This window comes from Grampus griseus (genome assembly GCF_964374135.1).
Source record: "Grampus griseus genome assembly, chromosome: 1".
Classification (NCBI taxonomy): domain Eukaryota; kingdom Metazoa; phylum Chordata; class Mammalia; order Artiodactyla; family Delphinidae; genus Grampus; species Grampus griseus.
Window position 1 is genome coordinate 102,948,424 of NC_139017.1, and position 20,037 is coordinate 102,968,460.

General features: G+C 44.2%; 1 protein-coding gene across 4 annotated transcripts in view; it reads left to right on the forward strand.

The window, feature by feature from the left end:
• TGFBR3 (transforming growth factor beta receptor 3) overlaps positions 1-20,037 on the forward strand; it is a 205,829-nt gene that overhangs the window by 144,984 nt on the left and 40,808 nt on the right. For all 4 annotated transcript variants that reach the window (XM_082655951.1, XM_082655953.1, XM_082655952.1 and 1 more), the window contains 3 exons: positions 8,758-8,941; positions 13,347-13,515; positions 15,787-15,934. In XM_082655951.1, coding sequence (XP_082512077.1) covers positions 8,758-8,941; positions 13,347-13,515; positions 15,787-15,934 — 501 coding nt within the window. The remainder of the gene's footprint in view (positions 1-8,757; positions 8,942-13,346; positions 13,516-15,786; positions 15,935-20,037) is intronic.

Genomic DNA, 20,037 nt, shown 5'->3' on the forward strand with positions numbered 1-20,037 from the left:
ATAATAAACTTGGCTCTTGTTGCCTAGCTGTAAGTTCTTGTAATAAAACTCCCAGCACTGGCAGAGAGAGTAATGTTCTGCTTTTTTAAAAAGTCTGGTAGCATAACCAGAATGTAAAATACAAATGCTGTGCGTGGTTTCAGTAGGGAAGAGCAGTCGGGAGAAGGGGTGGCGCAGTGCATTTTGAAGCCTGGGGCTTGTTGGACAGTCAGGTGCTTCACGTTTGCCCCTTCAATGGACGCTTGCTAAGTAAGATTCAGAATTCTCAGGGCTCAGGGCTCTGTTTGTTCCCACAGGAAGATGTTTGTCATGTCAGGGAATGTCAGAGGACTGGGTTTTAATTAGCAAACAGGAGGAAAGTTTAGTGGATTCTGCGGGGAGACATGGAACTACTAAATGATTTGATAATTGGTTTTTAGGTCAGCTATTAGGTGAAAAATCAAATACTAGCTTTAAAGCCTGGCCGAAAGATCGTTTCTGGACAGTGAGGGAAGTAAGTGTTGTGAGAATGAAGAAATTATGGCATCGCCTTTCCTGTAAGTAACACCATTGAGCTTTCATTCAACAAGCACTTACTGAGTCCCTGCTTTGTGCCCAGCACCTCTCCAGGCCAGGAGATTCAGAACGAACTAGGCACTCTCTTGGCCTTGTCAAGTGGGGTGGCAGGTTTGCTGGTAGATAGTAGCAGTTCACGCGAGAGAAGGGCTGGGCTAGTGGTGTGCACAGGGCACGGAGGGTAGCTCCATCCTGAGGAAAGAAAGGGAGTCGGGAGGTTTTACAGAGAAAGTGAAAACCTGTGGAGGACAGGAGCAGTTACCAGGTGAGCAAACCAGGTGGGGAACAGGCTGTAAAAAGACCCAGGAGATGTGAAGCAGCATGATGTGTTCTGCCGTTGTGAGTGGTTCCATATGGCAAGTACTTGGGGGAGTGGTGGGAAGTGCGGCAGGCAGAGGCCCTCTCTGGTCCCGTGCCAGTTCAGATGCTTAGATGCTATCCTGCCTCATCATGTGTTTACTTTGTAGAAAGATCGCCTTGGTGACAGTATGGGTGAGGGATGGAGAGAGACAGGATTGGCAGCTTGGACAGCAGGAGGTTACTGTAATGGTTGAGATACTAGGTTGGTTGAGACATAAGGGCTGGAAGTGTGGTGGTAGCAGCACAAGGACCTACAAATAAGGTGGAAGATGGGGGAGGGAATGAATTGCCTTGGAAAGTTTCTGCCACGTTATCCAAATATAAAACCCTTGCTCTTCAGGGAGATCAGCTCAGTGCTTTGTGACCACCTAGAGGGGTGGGATAGGGAGGGTCGGGGGGGAGACGCAAGAGGGAGGGGATATGGGGATATATGTATACATATAGCTGATCCACTTTGTTATACAGCAGAAGCTAACACACCATTGTAAAGCAATTATACTCCAATAAAGATGTTTAAAAAAAAAAACAAAAAAAACCCCTTGCTCTTTAACACTTTTTTAAAGCAATTCCATATTCAGTCATGTAGTTATTATCCTTGCAATAGTGATTGTAACCACTTCTCCTATTAGAAAAATACTATTTTTTCTTCTATTTCTTGTTTTCTGTTATTCTCTTTATATCTCTGTTCTTCCACAAACTTTAACCCAAGCCGGACTCCAGTAAGAACAGACACCACACCAGGAAGATAAGGCAGGGACTGGAGTGCTGACTGGTATAGGAGTGGTGATACTGACGTGTCATGTCTTTATTTCCAGAGGGCTCTTAACAGGTTCTAGCATGACGTCCTTACAGACAAGATGAGGATAATTCCGTTGGGTTACTTTGTAGTTGGCGAACAACCAGGGCAAGTGCTGTTTAATGCGCTTGGGTCAGCGTGGGAGCGTGCCTGTAAGTCACAGACCTCAGCCTTGTCTGGTTCAGCTTCTCAGGGATTTAGATGAATGTGTAGATGGTGCACACACGAAATTTAGAGATTTTTGACAGCTAACAGAATGAGCATTTTTATGTGGTCTCTACAGAGTTGAAATACGGGTCTAAAGAGTTTGATTTATATTACAGAAGTGCTGGTGTAAGGGAAGGATGTAAGGGAAGGATGTAAGGGAAAGTGTAAGGGAAGGATGTAAGGGAAGGTGTAAGGGAAGGATGTAAGGGAAGGTGTAAGGGAAGGTGTAAGGGAAGGATGTAAGGGAAAGTGTAAGGGAAGGATGTAAGGGAAGGATGTAAGGGAAGGTGTAAGGGAAGGTGTAAGGGAAGGATGTAAGGGAAGGTGTAAGGGAAGGTGTAAGGGAAAGTGTAAGGGAAGGTGTAAGGGAAGGATGCAAGGGAAGGTGTAAGGGAAGGATGCAAGGGAAGGTGTAAGGGAAGGATGTAAGGGAAGGTGTAAGGGAAGGATGCAAGGGAAGGTGTAAGGGAAGGTGTAAGGGAAGGATGTAAGGGAAGGATGTAAGGGAAAGTGTAAGGGAAGGATGTAAGGGAAGGTGTAAGGGAAGGATGCAAGGGAAGGTGTAAGGGAAGGTGTAAGGGAAGGTGTAAGGGAAGGATGTAAGGGAAGGTGTAAGGGAAGGTGTAAGGGAAGGATGTAAGGGAAAGTGTAAGGGAAGGATGTAAGGGAAGGATGTAAGGGAAGGTGTAAGGGAAGGTGTAAGGGAAGGATGTAAGGGAAGGATGTAAGGGAAGGTGTAAGGGAAGGATGTAAGGGAAGGTGTAAGGGAAGGATGTAAGGGAAGGTGTAAGGGAAGGTGTAAGGGAAGGATGTAAGGGAAGGATGTAAGGGAAGGTGTAAGGGAAGGATGTAAGGGAAGGTGTAAGGGAAGGATGTAAGGGAAGGTGTAAGGGAAGGTGTAAGGGAAAGTGTAAGGGAAGGTGTAAGGGAAGGATGCAAGGGAAGGTGTAAGGGAAGGATGCAAGGGAAGGTGTAAGGGAAGGATGTAAGGGAAGGTGTAAGGGAAGGATGCAAGGGAAGGTGTAAGGGAAGGTGTAAGGGAAGGTGTAAGGGAAGGATGTAAGGGAAGGATGTAAGGGAAGGTGTAAGGGAAGGTGTAAGGGAAGGTGTAAGGGAAGGTGTAAGGGAAGGTGTAAGGGAAGGATGTAAGGGAAGGTGTAAGGGAAGGTGTAAGGGAAGGATGTAAGGGAAGGTGTAAGGGAAGGTGTAAGGGAAGGTGTAAGGGAAGGATTCTCAAGCTGATAAAATAAAGACCTGGGGCTTTAGGTATCGTCGTGCCCACCTCCACCTCCACCTCCCTGGTGTGAGCTGCTGTTCTTTCTCCCCTGGATTATTCCAGAAGTCTACTACTGGTCTCCTGCTCCTTGTCTCCCTTCAGTCTAGCCTGGCCCTATTAGCCAGAGTGATCCTGTTAAAACATCTGTTAGGCCCATCTCACCTAGACTAAACACCACAGTCCTTAGCAACAGTCTGTAAGGTCCTATTGGACCTCCTGGTCTCCTCTGTGATCTCTGACCTCTCCTCCTACTCATCTGCCCCTCACCCCTGTGCTCCAGCCACACCGGCCTCCTTGCTGTCCCTTCCCCACACCAGACCTGTACCCTCACCGCTGCCTCCACCCGAGAACTCTTTCCCTGAGGTCCACGTGCCCGGCTCTTTCATCTCCTTCAGGTCTTCACCTGCTCAGTGACTTTCTCAGTTAGACTTGTCCCATCACAACACTTTATAGTGCCCCTTCCTCTTCTCTCAATTTATATCATTCCTTCACACTTATTAACATATATTTTGTTCCTCTGACTTCCTTACTAGACTGTAAGCTTCACAAAACAGGAAATTTTGTCTGTTGCCCTCTCCAGTATATCCCCAGCACCTAGAAAGGTGCCTGACACTCAATAAATATTTGTTGGATGTATGGTTAAAGCATAAATTAATGGTTATGAGATAATAGTAGGGTTCAGCTGATATAAAAGCTGATGTGATCTTGGGCCTCATGCAGTGTTCACATAGATATAGAAAGATATTTATTGTAAAGAATTGGCTCACGTGATTATGGAGGCTAGCAAGTTCAAATTCTGCAGAGCCCATGTCCCAGTTTGAGTCCAAAGGGCAGCAGGCTGCTATAGAACCAGGAAGAGCTGATGCCCAGTTCAAAGGCCGTCAGCAGGAGAATTCTCTCTTACTCAGGGGAAGGGTCAGCTTTTTGTTCTATTTAGGCCTTTGACTGATTGGGTGAGGCCCACACCCATTAGGAAGGGCAATCTGTTTTAGTTAGTCTACTGATCTAAATGTTAATCTCATCCAAAAACACCCTCACAGAAATACTCACAATAATGTTTGACCAAGTATCTGGTACCCTGTAGCCCAGTCACATTGACACCTAAAACTAACCTTCACAGTACTCTCATCAGACCACACCCAGAACCCTAGGTTTTGTTCTGGGCACCACATACCAGAGACTATGCTGATGAAACTCTGACAACATTGGTGTCTGGGGAGGAGATGGGGGGAGTTGGGACTGTTGCCCTGAAGATGTGAAGTCGTGACTGGGGTTGAGTGATGACTTCAAACATTTGAAGGCTTATCTCATGGAAGAAAGAGGAAGGGATTCTTTGGTCTGGAAGGCCTACCTCAAACAAGTGGACGGAGGGCAAATCTTACAGGTAGAAAGTAGGAAGAGAACTCTTCTGCCTTGGGAGCTACCCAGGTCTTCTTTCTGGAAGGGTTCAGGCAGTGGCCAGCTGTAAGCGGGAGTCTGAAGTGTCCTGTGCTGGTCTGCCCTGGGTGCTGCTTCTCTGACCTTGGGTAGGCCTTTAGCTTCTCGGATGTTTCCTCCTCTCTACCGTGGAAATCAGACTAGCCTACCTCACAGGTCATCCTGAGGATCAGGTGGAAATAACAACACGTTGTAAAACTCGTTGGGGGTTGGGGTCAGAGTGAGAGAACTGGTGGTCAGAAGGGGCACTGACTAACCCCTTGTTGAGGCAGAAAATTTCCACTGACCCGCAGTCAGGGACGCTTCCCTGCCCCTGGCAGCTTTGCTTTCTTCTCACTGGAATGTGCCTGAGGAGTGGCCGTTGACTCCTTTTCCAAATTCCTCAGCCCTGAGTGTATGATCTGTGCCGCTGCTGGCCCTGGGGGAGACGGACGCGCGAAGTGCATGGCGCATGGAGGGAGTTTCCCCTTTCGAGGAGTCAGCTACATGGTGGCGTCCCTTTTAATTACTTCAGGATACGTTCCCGAGTTGCTCCCCATTTCTACTCTTATTTACACTGTTCACATTCTTGCCTCTGGAATGCACCAGGGTGATCTATCCCACCTTCCACTCTGAAGAAATGTACTCTCTGCATAACGTATTTATAGCCCAAGTGTTTTATTTGATGGCTGTAACATGAATGAGAAAAAAAGAGCAGAACATCCAGGGATGCTTGCCTAAACATTCAGAACTGTGCTGGCAGTGGGACAAAGGCCTTTGGACTGTTGTGGGTTTTTTCAGTGACAGGCTTAATAAAAACGACTTTTTAGCACAAGTGCTTTTCAGTGAAAAGAAGATTTTACTACAGTGCTTAAGTCAGAAAATCAGATAAACATTGTTTGAAGTTCACTGTTGATGAGTAGCTAAGCTTCAGAGGATTTATGCATAGGTTGGCATGGTTACCGTTGGCAGGTAGTTGGTTCAGGAGCTTTTTCTTATGCAGGTGATGTCAAAACAAGGTCAGGGCTTCCCTGGTGGCGCAGTGGTTGAGAGTCCGCCTGCCGATGCAGGGGACACAGGTTTGTGCCCCGGTCCGGGAAGATCCCACATGCCGCGGAGCGGCTGCACCCATGAGCCATGGCCGCTGAGCCTGTGCGTCTGGAGCCTGTGCTCTGCAACGGGAGAGGCCACAACAGCGAGAGGCCTGCATACCGCAAAAAAAAAAACAAACAAAAAAACACAAGGTCAAAGCTAAATGGTCCCCACTGGTTTTGCTTATAACTGGCATTGGGACATGTAGCAAGTGTCATTACTAGGTAGCACTTCATGGTGCCTGATACATAGTAAGTGTACAGTAAATGGTGACTGTTGTCAGTGGTCATAATTTACACTCAGCTTATTAATGATTAGTTCCGGGTTTCCCAAGCCAATACAACCCAGAAAGGTTCTATTATTCTTTATTAAGTACTAAACAGCCCAATTTCTAGGATAGAAAGAGCTGTCAATTTGGGGATCCAATTTGGGGATCCAGTAGATGTTCGAGTGGCAGTAACGTTCGGTCAGTCCAAAGCGTAAACCAGGATTTCTCAGTCATGGCGCTATGGACATTTCAGATAATTCTTTGTTATGGGGGCTGCCCTGTGCACTGTAGGATGTTTAGCAGCATCCCTGACCTCTATTCACTAGATGCCAGTAGCTCCTCCCTCCCAGTTGTGACAATCAAAAACGTTTCCAGGCATTGCCAAATGTTCCCTGGGGGGCAGAATCACCCCTGGTTAAGAACCACTGGTGTAGAGGAAACTGTGAGATGCACGTTGGGCTTTTCAAACTGTGGATCACGCAGTACCCATTAAGGCTAGGCTTCTCAACTGTGGCTGAACATTGGAATCACCCAGGAAGCTTTTTTTTTTTGTGGTACGCGGGCCTCTCACTGCTGTGGCCTCTCCCGTTGTGGAGCACAGGCTCCGGACGCACAGGCTCAGCGGCCATGGCTCACGGGCCCAACCGCTCCGTGGCATGTGGGATCCTCCCGGACCGGGGCACGAACCCGCGTCCCCTGCATCGGCAGGCGGACTCTCAACCACTGCGCCACCAGGGAAGCCCCCCAGGGAGCTTTAAAAAATCCTGATGCCTGGGTCCCACCCCCAAGTTCTAATCCGGGATATGGCCTGGGCCTCAGGATTTTTAGAAACTCTTCAGATGCTTCTAGGTTTCAGCCAAGAGGGCAACTACAGCATGAGTAGGTGATGGAATCAGTTTGGTGAAGTGCTTCTTTGCTAGCATTTAAAAAGTATATGTATATATAGTTGGAGAGAAAATATTAATGCCTGGCATAATAGTTAGGGTAAGTACTGTTTTGTATGTGTGTGGAGGCTGAAAACATTGCTGGCAAGGGTAGAGCCCTAAGCAGAATCCCTGCCCTCAACCTGCTGTTAGTCTGGCTATAACCACTTCAGAAACTGCTTGCTTTTTGTTAATGATAGTTAATGTGAAAACATTTTTTATTGAGGTATAATTGACATATAGAATGATATTAGTTTCAGGTGTTCAGCATAGTCTTCAATATTTGTATATATTGTAAAACGATCACCACAATAAGTCTAGTTAACATCTGTCACCATATGTACAGAATTTTTTTTCTTGTGGTGAGAACTTTTAAGATCTATTGTCTTTAGCAACTTTCAAATATGTGATACTGTGTTACTAACTATAGTCACTAAGCTGTACGTTACATCCCCATGACTTATTTAGTTTATAAGTTGAAGTTTGTACCTTTTGACCCCTTCGCCCATTTCACTCACCCCCTACCTCCCACTTCTGGCAACCACCAATCTCTTCGCAGTATCTGTGAATTTGGTTTTTTGTTTTGATTTTAGACTCCACGTATAAATGAGATCATATGGCATTTGGCTTTGTCTGACTTACTTCACTTAGCATAATGCTCTTGAGGTCCATCCATGTTGTTGCAAATGGCAAGATTTCATTCTTTTTTATGGCTGAAAATATTCCATTGTGTATATATACCACATCTTTATTCATTCATCCATGGGCACTTAGGTTGTTTCCATATCTTGGCTGTTGTAAATAATGCTGCAGGGTGCATATATCTTTTCAAGTTAGTGTTTTCATTTTCTTCAGATAAATACTCAGAAGTGGAATTGCTGGATCGTATGGTAGTTCTGTTGTTAATGTGAAATTTAATACAAAACATTTAGAGTTCTGTGGCTTGGGAATTTTTGAGCCTTTTTGCTCACATTTTGAGGTTCCACCCTGACACTGATAAAATCAGTTATAAATGCTAGCCAATAAAGATGACATGCATATTTTCACCAGCAGCTAAATTTAATTATGGTACAGCAACAAGATGATAATTTTCCCCCTTTGTGTGTGTTAATTATATATACCATGATATGCTAGGTCAGCATTGGTCTAAATACATCCAGCAAAAAATGTGGGACTTGCATCAATCATCCCAAAAGTTTTATGAGGATCAGTCTAACAGCCTCTTGACTTCATTATCTATGGGAATTTGGGGGTCTTACAAAATAAACTGTAATACACATTCATCTCACTACGAGGAAGTAGTATACAAAGTGGTAGAAGACAGGCCAGCTCTGCCCATTTTTTATCTCAGTGCTCAGGAGACATTAAACCAAAGGGACTCTTGCTGTGGTGGTGACTCTGATGGCAGAGGCTGCAACTGTGGAAGACTCGGACGTCAAGTTCAGGTGCTAGCAGGCCTTTGGGATCACTTGCACTGATCCAGAAGCCCATTACAAGCCTATGAAAACACTCACCAAGGCTTCCTGTTTAACTTGAAACTCATTCCTTGAAAGGTTGGCCTTCAATTTAGGTATCTGGAAAATAGTGCTAAGTCTCATGATTCCTCACAATGCACTCTCTCATCACAAAGTTCTTTAAAAATTCAAAAGGACATCCTGCCTTGTTTGTAGTTTTGTCTTTACCTGGAAGAAGGTAGGCTTGTGATGGTTTCTTGAATCAGCTACTGAAAAAAGATGATGTGCCTCTACAACAAAGGGAAGAGGTTGGATTGACAAATATCCATTAATTGATTAGTTCTTTCACTAATTATGATTCAGCTCTGGGTGACTGCACCACATTAAATATGCAATTCTGTTTCTTCTAGGTGTCTGAGGGTTCTGTGGTCCATTTTTCATCAGGAAACTTCTCCTTGTCAGCAGAAACAGAGGAAAGAAGCTTCCCGCATGGAAATGAGCATCTGTTAAATTGGGCCCGAAAGGAATATGGAGCAGTTACTTCATTCACTGAACTCAAGATAGCAAGAAACATTTATATTAAAGTGGGGGAAGGTAAATTTTATGTGGCATCAATTACTGACTGATTTATGACAGTCAGTTTTTTTCTTTTCTGAGACCAGGTGGTTAGGGCAGGGAATTATAGAATTACAGATTGTTGGAGCTGGCAGGGACCTGAGGGATCACTGGGGCCTACTCACCACCACATCCCCTCCTTCCCTTTTTCCTTCTGAGGAAACAGACCCGGTAATGGGGGAGAAGTGGGGAGTAGCCTGGTTGAGAGAGGAGAAGGTTGTTGTGCAGAATTTAGAAGACACCCATGCACAGAAGTCTGAAGAAGTGAGTGGAGGCCGAGAAGCTGAGATGTGGGAAAGGAGGGAATACCTGATGGAATGCACGAAGAGTTAGCAGGATGGGTCAACAGTTAGAGCTTCCTCCCACTTATAATTCTGTAGACATTTGAAGCCAATGTCAGCTTTATGGCCTCGAGACATCAGTTACGTTTTGGACGATAGCAGAGGAAAAGTGTTTGAAAATATTTTTTAATACTAATGCCGGTTACAAGGACAAATTATTGAAGAAAGGAACTGTTTAGCCTTGATAAGAAATTGCCCATTTTAATTTCCTTGCCTTGCAGAGGGCTATAAATATCTGGTGACTCAACTTTGAAAGCATATTACTTCTTAAATAACTTTTTTATCATTATTTTTAGTTGAGGAGCTCCCGAATAAGTTACTGGAAATAACAACTCTTGTGAATGGGTCCTTGTTACAGTCAGGTGATTGTGTGAAAATGGCATTTCAGGTCCTCAGGGTCCATCTGCTTTCTTTTGAAACCTACAGCAATTGTCACCTCTTCCACAGGCAGCGTGGCAGCACAAGTGAATTATTGAATGCTAGTTCCCAGCCCTTTTTTGGATCTGGGTTGTTTAATATCGATGCAGGAAGAGGTGGACACTGAAGTTGAGTGTGTGCTCTGTGCAGAGGCCATATCAGGTGCCTTCACATGCACCCCACTTAACCCTGCCAGTAATCCTAGGAGAAAACCGTTATTTCCACCATTTTGCAGAGGGGTTGGTAGAGGGTTAACCTAACTTGCTCATATCCACATTACTAGCAAGTGACAAAACTAGAACTCAAACTCAGGTTTCCTGACCTTTGAGTCTAATGCTTATTTCCTGATGCTGCATTTTAAGTCTTAGCCAAATAAGCGTAACCTAAGCGTGAAAGTAGATTACCTGGATGAGCAGACTTGTTTAGTTGAGTAGAGGGAGGAAGAGTTTTAGACGAGAACTGGGTTCAAAAAGTTGAAGTTTGTTACTAAACTCTCATGGTATTCAGGCAGCTAAGCATAGAGGTCAAGTCCTATTGGGACAAAACAAAAAGTCTCTTTTAATAAAGGTTCTAAGCCCTGACCAACAGTCTCTATTTCTGAAGCAGAATTCTGGTGCATATTGATTGAATATTGATTACCCCCCTGGAATTTGTTAGAATAAGAATATGTGTTATGGTAACATGTAGAATGTTGGGCTCCTTTCTCTTTCTGGTGCATGTGCTTCTGTGTACAGGAGTGAGGGGTTCCATGACTTCCCCAAGGCTGCACACTGGATCAGGGAAGAACTTTAAGGACCTGGTGTCCCACCCAGTAAAAACTGTTTAACTCCTTGGCGACACCTTTGGAGCCCCTGAAACTTGACTCCAGCCACCAGTTGGGTATAAGTCACTGGCCTATACCATGGAGAGGAGCAGCTGGGAGAGTGAGGGTCCTTGGTTAGGTTGGTGGATCACAGGCGATGTTGTCTATCACCATGGATTGGACTCTGCTGAACAAACCTCATCCACTGGTTTCCCAGAACCTGACCTGTCTCTACCCAACTGAGTTGGGAATCCTAGGCCATGAGCCTCCTCTTGTTCTTTCCCCAGTGGTTCTCAAAGTGTGGTCCCCACCCCAGCAGCATCCTTATCACCTGGGAACTTATAGAAATGCTGGTTCTTGGGCCCACCCCAGACTAAGTGAATTGAAAACCCTGGGGTCCAGCCATCTGTGTTTTAGCAAGCAGTCTAGGTGATTCTGTTGCTTGCTAACGTTTGAGAACTACTGCTCTAACCTATATGCTTAGAGTGGAAGAACTGAGGGCTTTCGGTTCTTATCCCAGCTGGTCTCATTACCTGTGAGGCTTCAAGCAACACTCTGATTTACCTACCACCGGGAGCCTCAGTTTCTATAACGGCAGCATGAGGTGTTTACATTACCTCCCAGGTTCTTAGAGTATATTATTCTAGCTCTCAAAGTGGTTTGTCAATCCTTTCCTAAAATACAAATAAGCATGTGACTTCCCCCCTCCCCCAAACTTGCCAGGTTTCTACCCGGGGATTCCCCTTTGTGGTTTCCTTTCTGCTTGGCAGTTGGTGTAAGTTTTGATGCCAGGCATGCGGAAGGTCATTTGGGGGGAGAAAAAAACCACACACATGCATGCACGCACAACAAAAAGTGATCAGCTTATTCACCTTAGTGACAATGGCAACTGGGACTTAAGCCCTTAACAACATCAACTTTTAAACAATTAAACCTTTCCTGGTGGCTTTGGAGGGTCACAGTGTGGGTGAGTGTTTTGTTATTTGTCTCAAATCTCACACCATTGTTAATTCAGGAAACCTATGCCATGTGCCTACTCTATTATGTGCCAGATGCACCCCAGGCACACCTATGAACTGGGTATACGGGCCAGAGTCCCAGGAGGGTCCTAGTGTCTTGAGTTCCAGACTGACCTGGCCCTGGCCCATACATCCACCCTCTGATTCTTGATTAAGTTTCAGCCTTGCCACCCCAATATCATCTTCTGTCCTGTGATCTGGGGGAGGCATCCGCAGGGCTGCAGCTGCAGGGTGTGCGTTCCTCATCTGCTCATCTGGCAAAACCCTCAGCAGATGTGGAGGGGAGGCTGCTCCGGCGGCCTGAGTCGGCAGAGCCCTGGCCTCTTCTCTCTGAGGGGGTCTTTAGGGAAGAATACAGAATGCAGAGCCAACACTTTCTTGAAGCGAGCCTCCAAGCAGGGGCCTCGTGAACTCCTCTGGTCCCCTCTGTTCTACGGGTGGCACTGGGGGTGCCATGGTGCACGGAGCCAGGATGCCACAATGTATGTTGTGAGCTTCAGTAGAGGGGAGGTTGCACAGTTGGGCAGGCAGGGGAGGGCACTGTCAACCCAATCTTGGGAACTCCCGGGCTGATTCCTCACTCCTAAGTGAGACTTGCATATGAATCTGAACCCTGGCATGCTGTCCATTAAATGAAAAAGGCAGAAGTCTGTTTCATTAGAGTGCCAGGGCTCTGATTAATTACCCCTTCTGAATAAAGCTTGCTACACCTAGAACTTCCTTGACATTGGTCCCAGCTGTCACACTGCCAGCAGTTTCAAGTCCTGTTTAAACATTTAAACCACTAAATGGAAATCCCATCAGCCATGGTGCTGTGTAAGCATCATGTGCCGTTGGGGGAGTATCTTCAGACTGTTAGTAATTGCATCACTTTCCCTGGTGGAGGTGATGAACAGCCCTCAGCACAATCAGATAATGTTTATGAAAGCACCTTATAAACTGTAAAGTGCCATGTAAACATTCACTGTCTGTGTCAGGATTATGGGAAAGAGTAGAGGTCTGCCCTCACTGTTTCCCTCAAACTGTTACCTTCAGCTTTTAGAGTATAAATTGCTTTGAGGGATAAATATGAAGGAATGATTAATTCTACACCGTGCGCCAGAGAATTAGTTAGGTTGCTGGTTCTTCTATTAATTGAAGTAGCAAATATCCAAAGAGGAGCATGTTTGGGGATAGGGTAGGTCATTGGATTCAGTGTTGAGTATGCTGACTAAAATATCTATTGGATTTTTGGGTGGAAGGTGCTTGGTAGGCAGATGACAATGCAGGTCTGCCGCTCAGGAGTCATGATCTAGTATAAATTGAAGCCGTGGGAGTGATTGAGATCATCTAGGAAGAAAACGAAATAAAAAGAGAGTTGAGGAAGGAACTGAGATTCTTAGTCTTGGTTTATATCAGGATTACCTATGGAGCTTTTCAAAAAGAAAGCTTCCTAGGTCCCACCTAGATCTTCTGAATCAGACTCTCTGGGGTGGGGTCCAAACAGGTGGATTCTGATATGCACCAAAGATTGAGGACCACTGGTGTTTAAAGGATGAGCAGACGAGGAACTAGTGAGAGGCTGAAAGGTAGGTCAGAGGAAATGGGTGAGGACAAAGCAGAATCAAAGAGAACAGGAAAGGAGAGAATTTAGACCAAAAGAGGCCACTAAAGTTGGTCAGTAGGAGGCCACTGGTGACCATAGAGGAAGCATTTCAGGACACAAGCTTGTGATTTCCTGTGTCCTGCGCTTGCCCAGTGTCACTGTTATCTTCTCTCCTTTGAGTCTGGTTACCATGTAGTTCAATGTGTTTTTTTACTTTCAGATCAAGTGTTCCCTCCCACGTGCAACATAGGGAAGAATTTTCTCTCCCTCAATTACCTTGCCGGGTACCTTCAGCCCAAAGCTGCAGAAGGGTGTGTGATATCCAGCCAGCCCCGAGATAAGGAAGTACACATCATTGAGTTAATCACCCCCAACTCTAACCCCTACAGGTGAGTGTGAGTGTGAGTGTGTGTGTGTTGTGTGTGTTTTCTGAACTAAGAGATGAAAACAAAGATCTGATATGACTTGATATGATTCTGACTTGAGACAGGGAGAGGCTTAGCCCTCCCTCGTGTGAGGGGGAGGAAGCCACTGATGCTTTGGGTGAGATTCACAGAAGCTTTGAAGAAGGGAGTAAAGGTACCGGTGTCATATTTTATTTTCTGCATCTGTCTCTAGATCCCATATATCCCAGATGAGTTCTGAAGCCTAATTTGAACTTCTTGGTATAGTCATCCATTGGTGTCTGTGGGAGGTTGGTTTCAGATCTCCCTCGGATACCAAAACCCATAGATGCTCAAGTCCTTTGTATAAAATGGCATAGTATTTGCATATAACCTACGCACATTCTCCTGTATACTTTAAATCGTCTCTAGATTACTTATCATACCTAATACAATATGTAAATAGTTGTAAATACAATGTAAATAGTTGCCTGCATGTGGCAAATTCAAGTTTTACTTTCTGGAACTTCCTGGAATTTTTTTTTTTCCCAATATTTTCCATCCGTGGTTGGTTGAATCTTCAGATGTGGAACCTGCAGATACAGAGGGTGGACTGTACTAGTTATAGAACAGTCACTCTTACTCCATTATTATCTCCTTTGACTGAGGTTATCCCTGTTAAGAAAATTACAAAATGTGCCTTGTTGACATAATTATTATTTTGACAATATTATGTGGTTTTTTTTTAATATTATGTTTTTTAACAGATTCCTGTTTATAGTGTCCTCAGAGCACTTTTGCACTCATAACTGTTTAAATCTGTGTGTGAATGTGTGTTTGTGTGTGTGTCACAGGAGTGGCCCTTCATGGTGACACACCAAAGAGCCATTAGATACCACTTACCTCTCTCTCTCTCACCCCCACCGTCCTGCCCCAGGACTGGAAATTTAACTCTATCAAGAATGATTGTGGAATTTAAGAAAGAAAGAAAAGGGAGAAAGTAGGCCTTTCTCCCACTTTCACCGGCATTTCATGGGGACTAGTGAGTTAAAATGTAAATTTATATTATAGAAGGATTTCACAGTTAAAATTCTAATGAAACTTTGATTTCAAAAGTGATTAAACTACCAATCGGTTTTGGTAGGGTTGGAAATGGAATTCTGTTCCATGTAAAGAATTTGTGGAAAATTAAAAGGGAATGGGAATAGAAGCGATCTGGCATATGTGCTTAGATATAAGCCTGAGGCTTCATTTGAGTACTGTATATCATTCATTTTACGGTTTACAAGTGTGTAAAACCAAGATGGAAATAAAGACTTTCCCCTAAATCCAGAATGACAGAGATGTTATTGTTTGGTAAAAATTCTCTTTTATACTGGATTCTTAGAAGTTTGGATTGTATTCATTAATTTTCCAGTAATCACTTGGTTGACCATCTGTTTTTTTATTTTAATAACTGTATATCCAGAAGTTTGGGAAAGTAAATGCAGATATGATTTTGTGACAAATGTTAATGGCTTAAGCACACCTTATATAAGTCAAGAAATTCTCTAGCCTTCTGCCTCTTATTTTATTCTGAAGCTTCCTCACTGCTTTACTGCCTCCCTCTTCCATCCACCCTGTCATCCCACTCACCAAACTGCCGCCCACTACTGCTCTGAAGGATTTTGAGCATATAGCAGTTTAGAATGTTACACATCAAAGGTGCTGGAGGCTGAAAAAGCAGCAGTTCTGCTTCAGAAGTAAACTCTCCAGGTTTGTTCACGTCCATTTCAAACAGTGGCTGCCGCATCATACAGGGAGATCACAGAGAGATCAGCTCTGCTTTGCATCCACCTGGAGGGGTGGGATAGGGAGGGTGGGAGGGAGACACAAGAGGGAGGAGATATGGGGATCTGTGTATACGTATAGCTGATTCACTTTGTTATACAGCAGAAACTAACGCACCACTGTAAAGCAATTATACTCCAATGAAGATGTTAAAAACAAAAACAAAAAAAGTGGCTGCATTAAGTAACCACCTTTTTTTTCTTTTTTCAACAAAGAGAAAAAGTTTAGTGGCTAATTGTCCACAGGCATATTTTTCTATTGTTATGTAAAACCATTTTGTTATGTGTGCACTAACAATCTGTTTTGCACATGTCATTTGCCTGGGATCAACTCCAGCTTTTTAATCAACTGGCCAGACGCTGGAAACATGAAGACTTGGAAGAGGGGAAGATAGTTGCAACTTTCTGGCATTTGGGTCCTAACTCTGCCTTTGTTTTCCATTCACAGTGCTTTCCAGGTGGATATCATAATTGACATAAGACCTTCTCGAAAGGATCCTGAGGTGGTCAAAGATCTCATCCTGATCTTGAAGTGCAAAAAGTCTGTCAACTGGGTGATCAAATCTTTTGATATTAAGGGAAACCTGAAAGTTATCGTAAGTTAGTTAAGCGTTTCTTTGTTTTGATGAATGGTGGTAATTTAAGCTGTGTTTGTATTTTTGTGAAGTTTCTCTCTGTTATTTTTCACTTTATAAAAGAGGCTGCTCCTTGGCTTCTCCTGACAAGGGCGAGCGGGGTGGTAGTTAAAAACATGGTCTTTGGGGTCAGTACAGACCCAGATTTAAGTTCAGACTCTGCCATTTACAAACTCTGACCTTGGGCAAGCTCCTTAACCTCTCTGGACCCCACTTGCCTCATTTGTGAAATTCCTGGAATGTATTAGTGTGCTTCCCAGACTTAGTAAGTATAAAATAATGAACACAAGCCTTTCATGGCTGAGAGCCCTGTAGGGGCCTCAGTGTCATGGTCCTAAATTTCAGCTCTCACTTTGGGGTTGGGTACTGAAGGAAGCTGTGGGAAGTCAGCTGACTCCAGCCCATTTTTCTTTTTGAGATAAATACTTGGTATTGGCATGTCTTTTTTGCTTGCTTCTAAGGGTGAAACACTGATAAAAGCATTATAGCCATGGAGAGGTTAGTGAGAGGATGCTGGAAAAGCATCCCCCAGCCTGTTCCCTAAGCATTATATTTCATGAAGGAAATATACTTAAGAAGTTTAGCTGGGTGGCATGACAGGCAAACAGTAGCTAGTTTCCTGAAAAGATGAATGTTGAAATTTGGTAAAATAAATCTTTTTCAAGTCTTTAGGGAGATAACTCTTTGACAGAACATTGGAGCAAATTATATTGAAAGTTAAAGAAGAATTGCCCCTCCTCATTTTTAAGAAGATAATCACCTCTTTAGCATCTCTTTCGTGGGCTCAAATTTTTGTGCATTTTCTTTTATAAAAACCGTGGCCAATTCCTCTTTCAGTACCTGCATTGAATCAACTGGAGTGGGTTTTACGTTTTCACTATTTGGGGAGAGGGATACCTTTGGCGTTGGTATTATTCATTCATGGCACCTTCCGTGTGATAATGCAGTGACAGAGCCAACGGTCCCCTGGGCAGCGTCATGTACAAGCATTTGCCAGGGGCATCGGGCAAAGCCGTGAGCACACACATCATAATTTTAAAGTAATCATTTCTGGTTCCTGTGGGGTTGTTGTTGTTTTTTTTTTTTTTTAACTTTGAGAGGATCCCAGTGAGCCGTCATGTGTAATGGTGATACATTAATTTGGTATTGAGCACAGAGCCCAGCAGTGATTTTCTGAAGTCAGAGCTGTTTTGATTGTCTTCCCTGGCATGGCCTGAGGGGTGTTGGTGACCAGGAGTGTCTGCGGCCTTTGCTGCCTGGCACACCAACCAAATGTTTTTAATTTCAGAATAACAAAAACAGGAAAGGGAATCATGCTTTGAAAGGCAAAAACATACGGTACATTTTAATTCCCTGCTGGAGTTCTTGTGTAAATGTTCTTTTGGCCCTGACCCTTCAATGGCTCTTTCTCTCCCTGAGTATGTGTGCCTGGTCCATGGCCGTCCTGGAGTTCACTTTGAACATCCCCACTTCTCATATGAATCAGAAAGGCTAGAAATGAGATTGCTCATCCCAGTGCAAGATCTGTTTATATTGCTCTCCTTGGCCGTACTCCTGTTCCAGGCCAATTTTGGACAATGCATGACAACATTGCTAAACAATTAGGTAATGTTTCATGATGTTCTTTTTTATTCTCCCAACCAGTTTCATGCTTTGTGATTTCTTAACTGCTGTCTCAGATGTGAATTCTGACTGTGCTGGGAGGAATAGTTACCTGCTAATAAAAGGCTGCTAATAAAAGGGTGGAGTGGAAAGAATCCTGGCTTTGGGGCCAGAAAGGGCTGGATTCAAATCCCATTTCCAATTGCCATTACTCCCAGTTGATACTGGGCAGTCTCATTAAATTCTGGGTCTGTTTCCTTTCCTGTGAAATGGGTATGATGATAATACTCACCTAGAGAGTTCTTGTGAGGTTTAGCAGAGTCCATTCATTCATTCAACAAGTATTTGTTAAGTGTGTCCTGGGTATTTCATCTAAAGCACTCAGCATACTGCCTGCACATGGTGAGTTCTCAGCTACATGTACTACGTAGCTTCTGTGAGCCTCAGGTTCCCCTTCTCTAGAAAGGAATAGTAATGCCCAGTCCTTATATTTTGGAGGAGAATTAAATAACACATGTAAAGCTCTTAGCACAGTGCCTGCCATAAAAAGGAGGGTTCATCTTCCTTCTATTAACAACTCTTTAAAAGTTTGTCTGTAGGAGCAATTAACAAAGTGAAGACAAGGACAAATGTCCACTAAAAGAATTGTATGGAACTTGATGGGGTAAATTTAAAGAAGAGCATGCAGACATAGAGAACGGATGTGTGAACACCGGGTGGGGGTGGGGTGGGGTGAATTGGGAGATTGGGATTGACGTATGTGCGCTGCCATGTGTGAAACAGATGCTAGTGGGAACCTGCTGTACAGCACAGGGAGCTCAGCTCGGTGCTCTGTGATGACCTATATGGGTGGGATGGGGGGGGTGGGAGGGAGATCCAAGAGGGAGAGGATATATGTATACATGTAGCTGATTCACTTCGTTGTACAGCAGAAACTAACACAACATTGTAAAGCAACTATACCCCAATTAAAAAACCAAAACAAAACAAAACATAGGCGCGCGCGTGTGTGTATATGTGTGTCAGGAATGGGACCTGGGTAGAATGCACCCTCCAAAAGACAGGATGGTCCTAAGAGACACAAAGGGTTGTGTGCTGGAGCCAGATGGGACTACTACAAGTGTCCACATTACATCGCCATGCCCAGCTCTGGCTTTTAATTCAGGGCCCTTATGGACCATGCATAATCACATTTTGGAAGAACCTCCAACACATAAAAGAATAGATGGAGATAACTTGTTAGAAATTTCCTGTTGTATTATTTCACATGGCCTCAGGGCTTCAAGTTTGGAAATAGTGAGTTTATTCTTAGAAAAGACATTTTTTAATCCCAGTGGGAATATGCACAACTCTCTGCCTAACCCGTCCCCCAGATGCCCCCTCCCAGACATCAGCAGTTTTGATGCAGGTGTGTTGGGTGGTGGGAGAGAGGGGAAGCCGCTCAGACTCTACTTAGCTCATCGGCCTTTGTGAAGATACGAGTGGGAAATGGCGGTGGTATTTGAGACCTCCTTGAACACTCCCATAGGAAGTAGCTATACTGGGGCCTTGGAAAAGCCTGGGGACTCCCAGAAATACAGGATGAGGAATTCACTCATTGCCGGGAACCAACTTGCCTGCCATTGTCCCAAACCTTGCTGCTTTACGAATGCGTAGGTAGATTTCTAGCCTTGTAAGTCACGAGGTGTCATGAGTATGAGTTGTACTGACAGCTCCTAGAGTTAATGTGGAAAGGTGGAAACAAGTCATTCCATATTGTTACAAAAAGGATAGGTGGCAGTTATGATGATAGTATTCTGGAAATACAGTATTTTCTCAGCTGTCCAACAACATGAAAGACTAGTGCAGATGAGGCCAAGCGGTATTGTTTAGGCCAATGTTGCAACTCCAGCCAGTCAAAACAACAGGCTACCTTGAAAGGCTGGAAGAAGCTGTGCTGAAGAAAATGCTATTGACTCAGTGAATAAGAAGTTCTAAGAACAAATTGGATCCTTCTTTACTTCATTTTAGTTTCCTTCTTTCCTTCCTTCCTCCCTCTCTCCCTCTCTCCCTTCGTTTCTTCTTTCCCTTTCCCTAAGGAATTTTCTCTGAAGGAGTTTTCTCTGAATCCCAGTAAGAATAGAATAATCCAAACCTGTGAAACTGAGGGTTTTTTTGCAAATGGCTACAGAACTTGGTTAAAGCTCTCTGTGGTCCCTTGCATGCATCACGGTGACTGGCCAGTCTGGCAGTTTTTCCTCAGATAAGCACTTTGGGTAGTAGAAGAATATACTGGGTGAGATCCTTTAAGCTTTGAATTGAAAATGTGTGTCCTCAGCCAATATCTCACAACCAGAGAGGCCAAGAGAACTTAGAGGCTGTGAATCTTCTATGGTTTTACAGTGGGAAAGGATTAATATTTAGTCATGTTAGGGGCAAACAGAATGGGAAACAAATGGGGAATTTAGGAAAAATGCTGCATG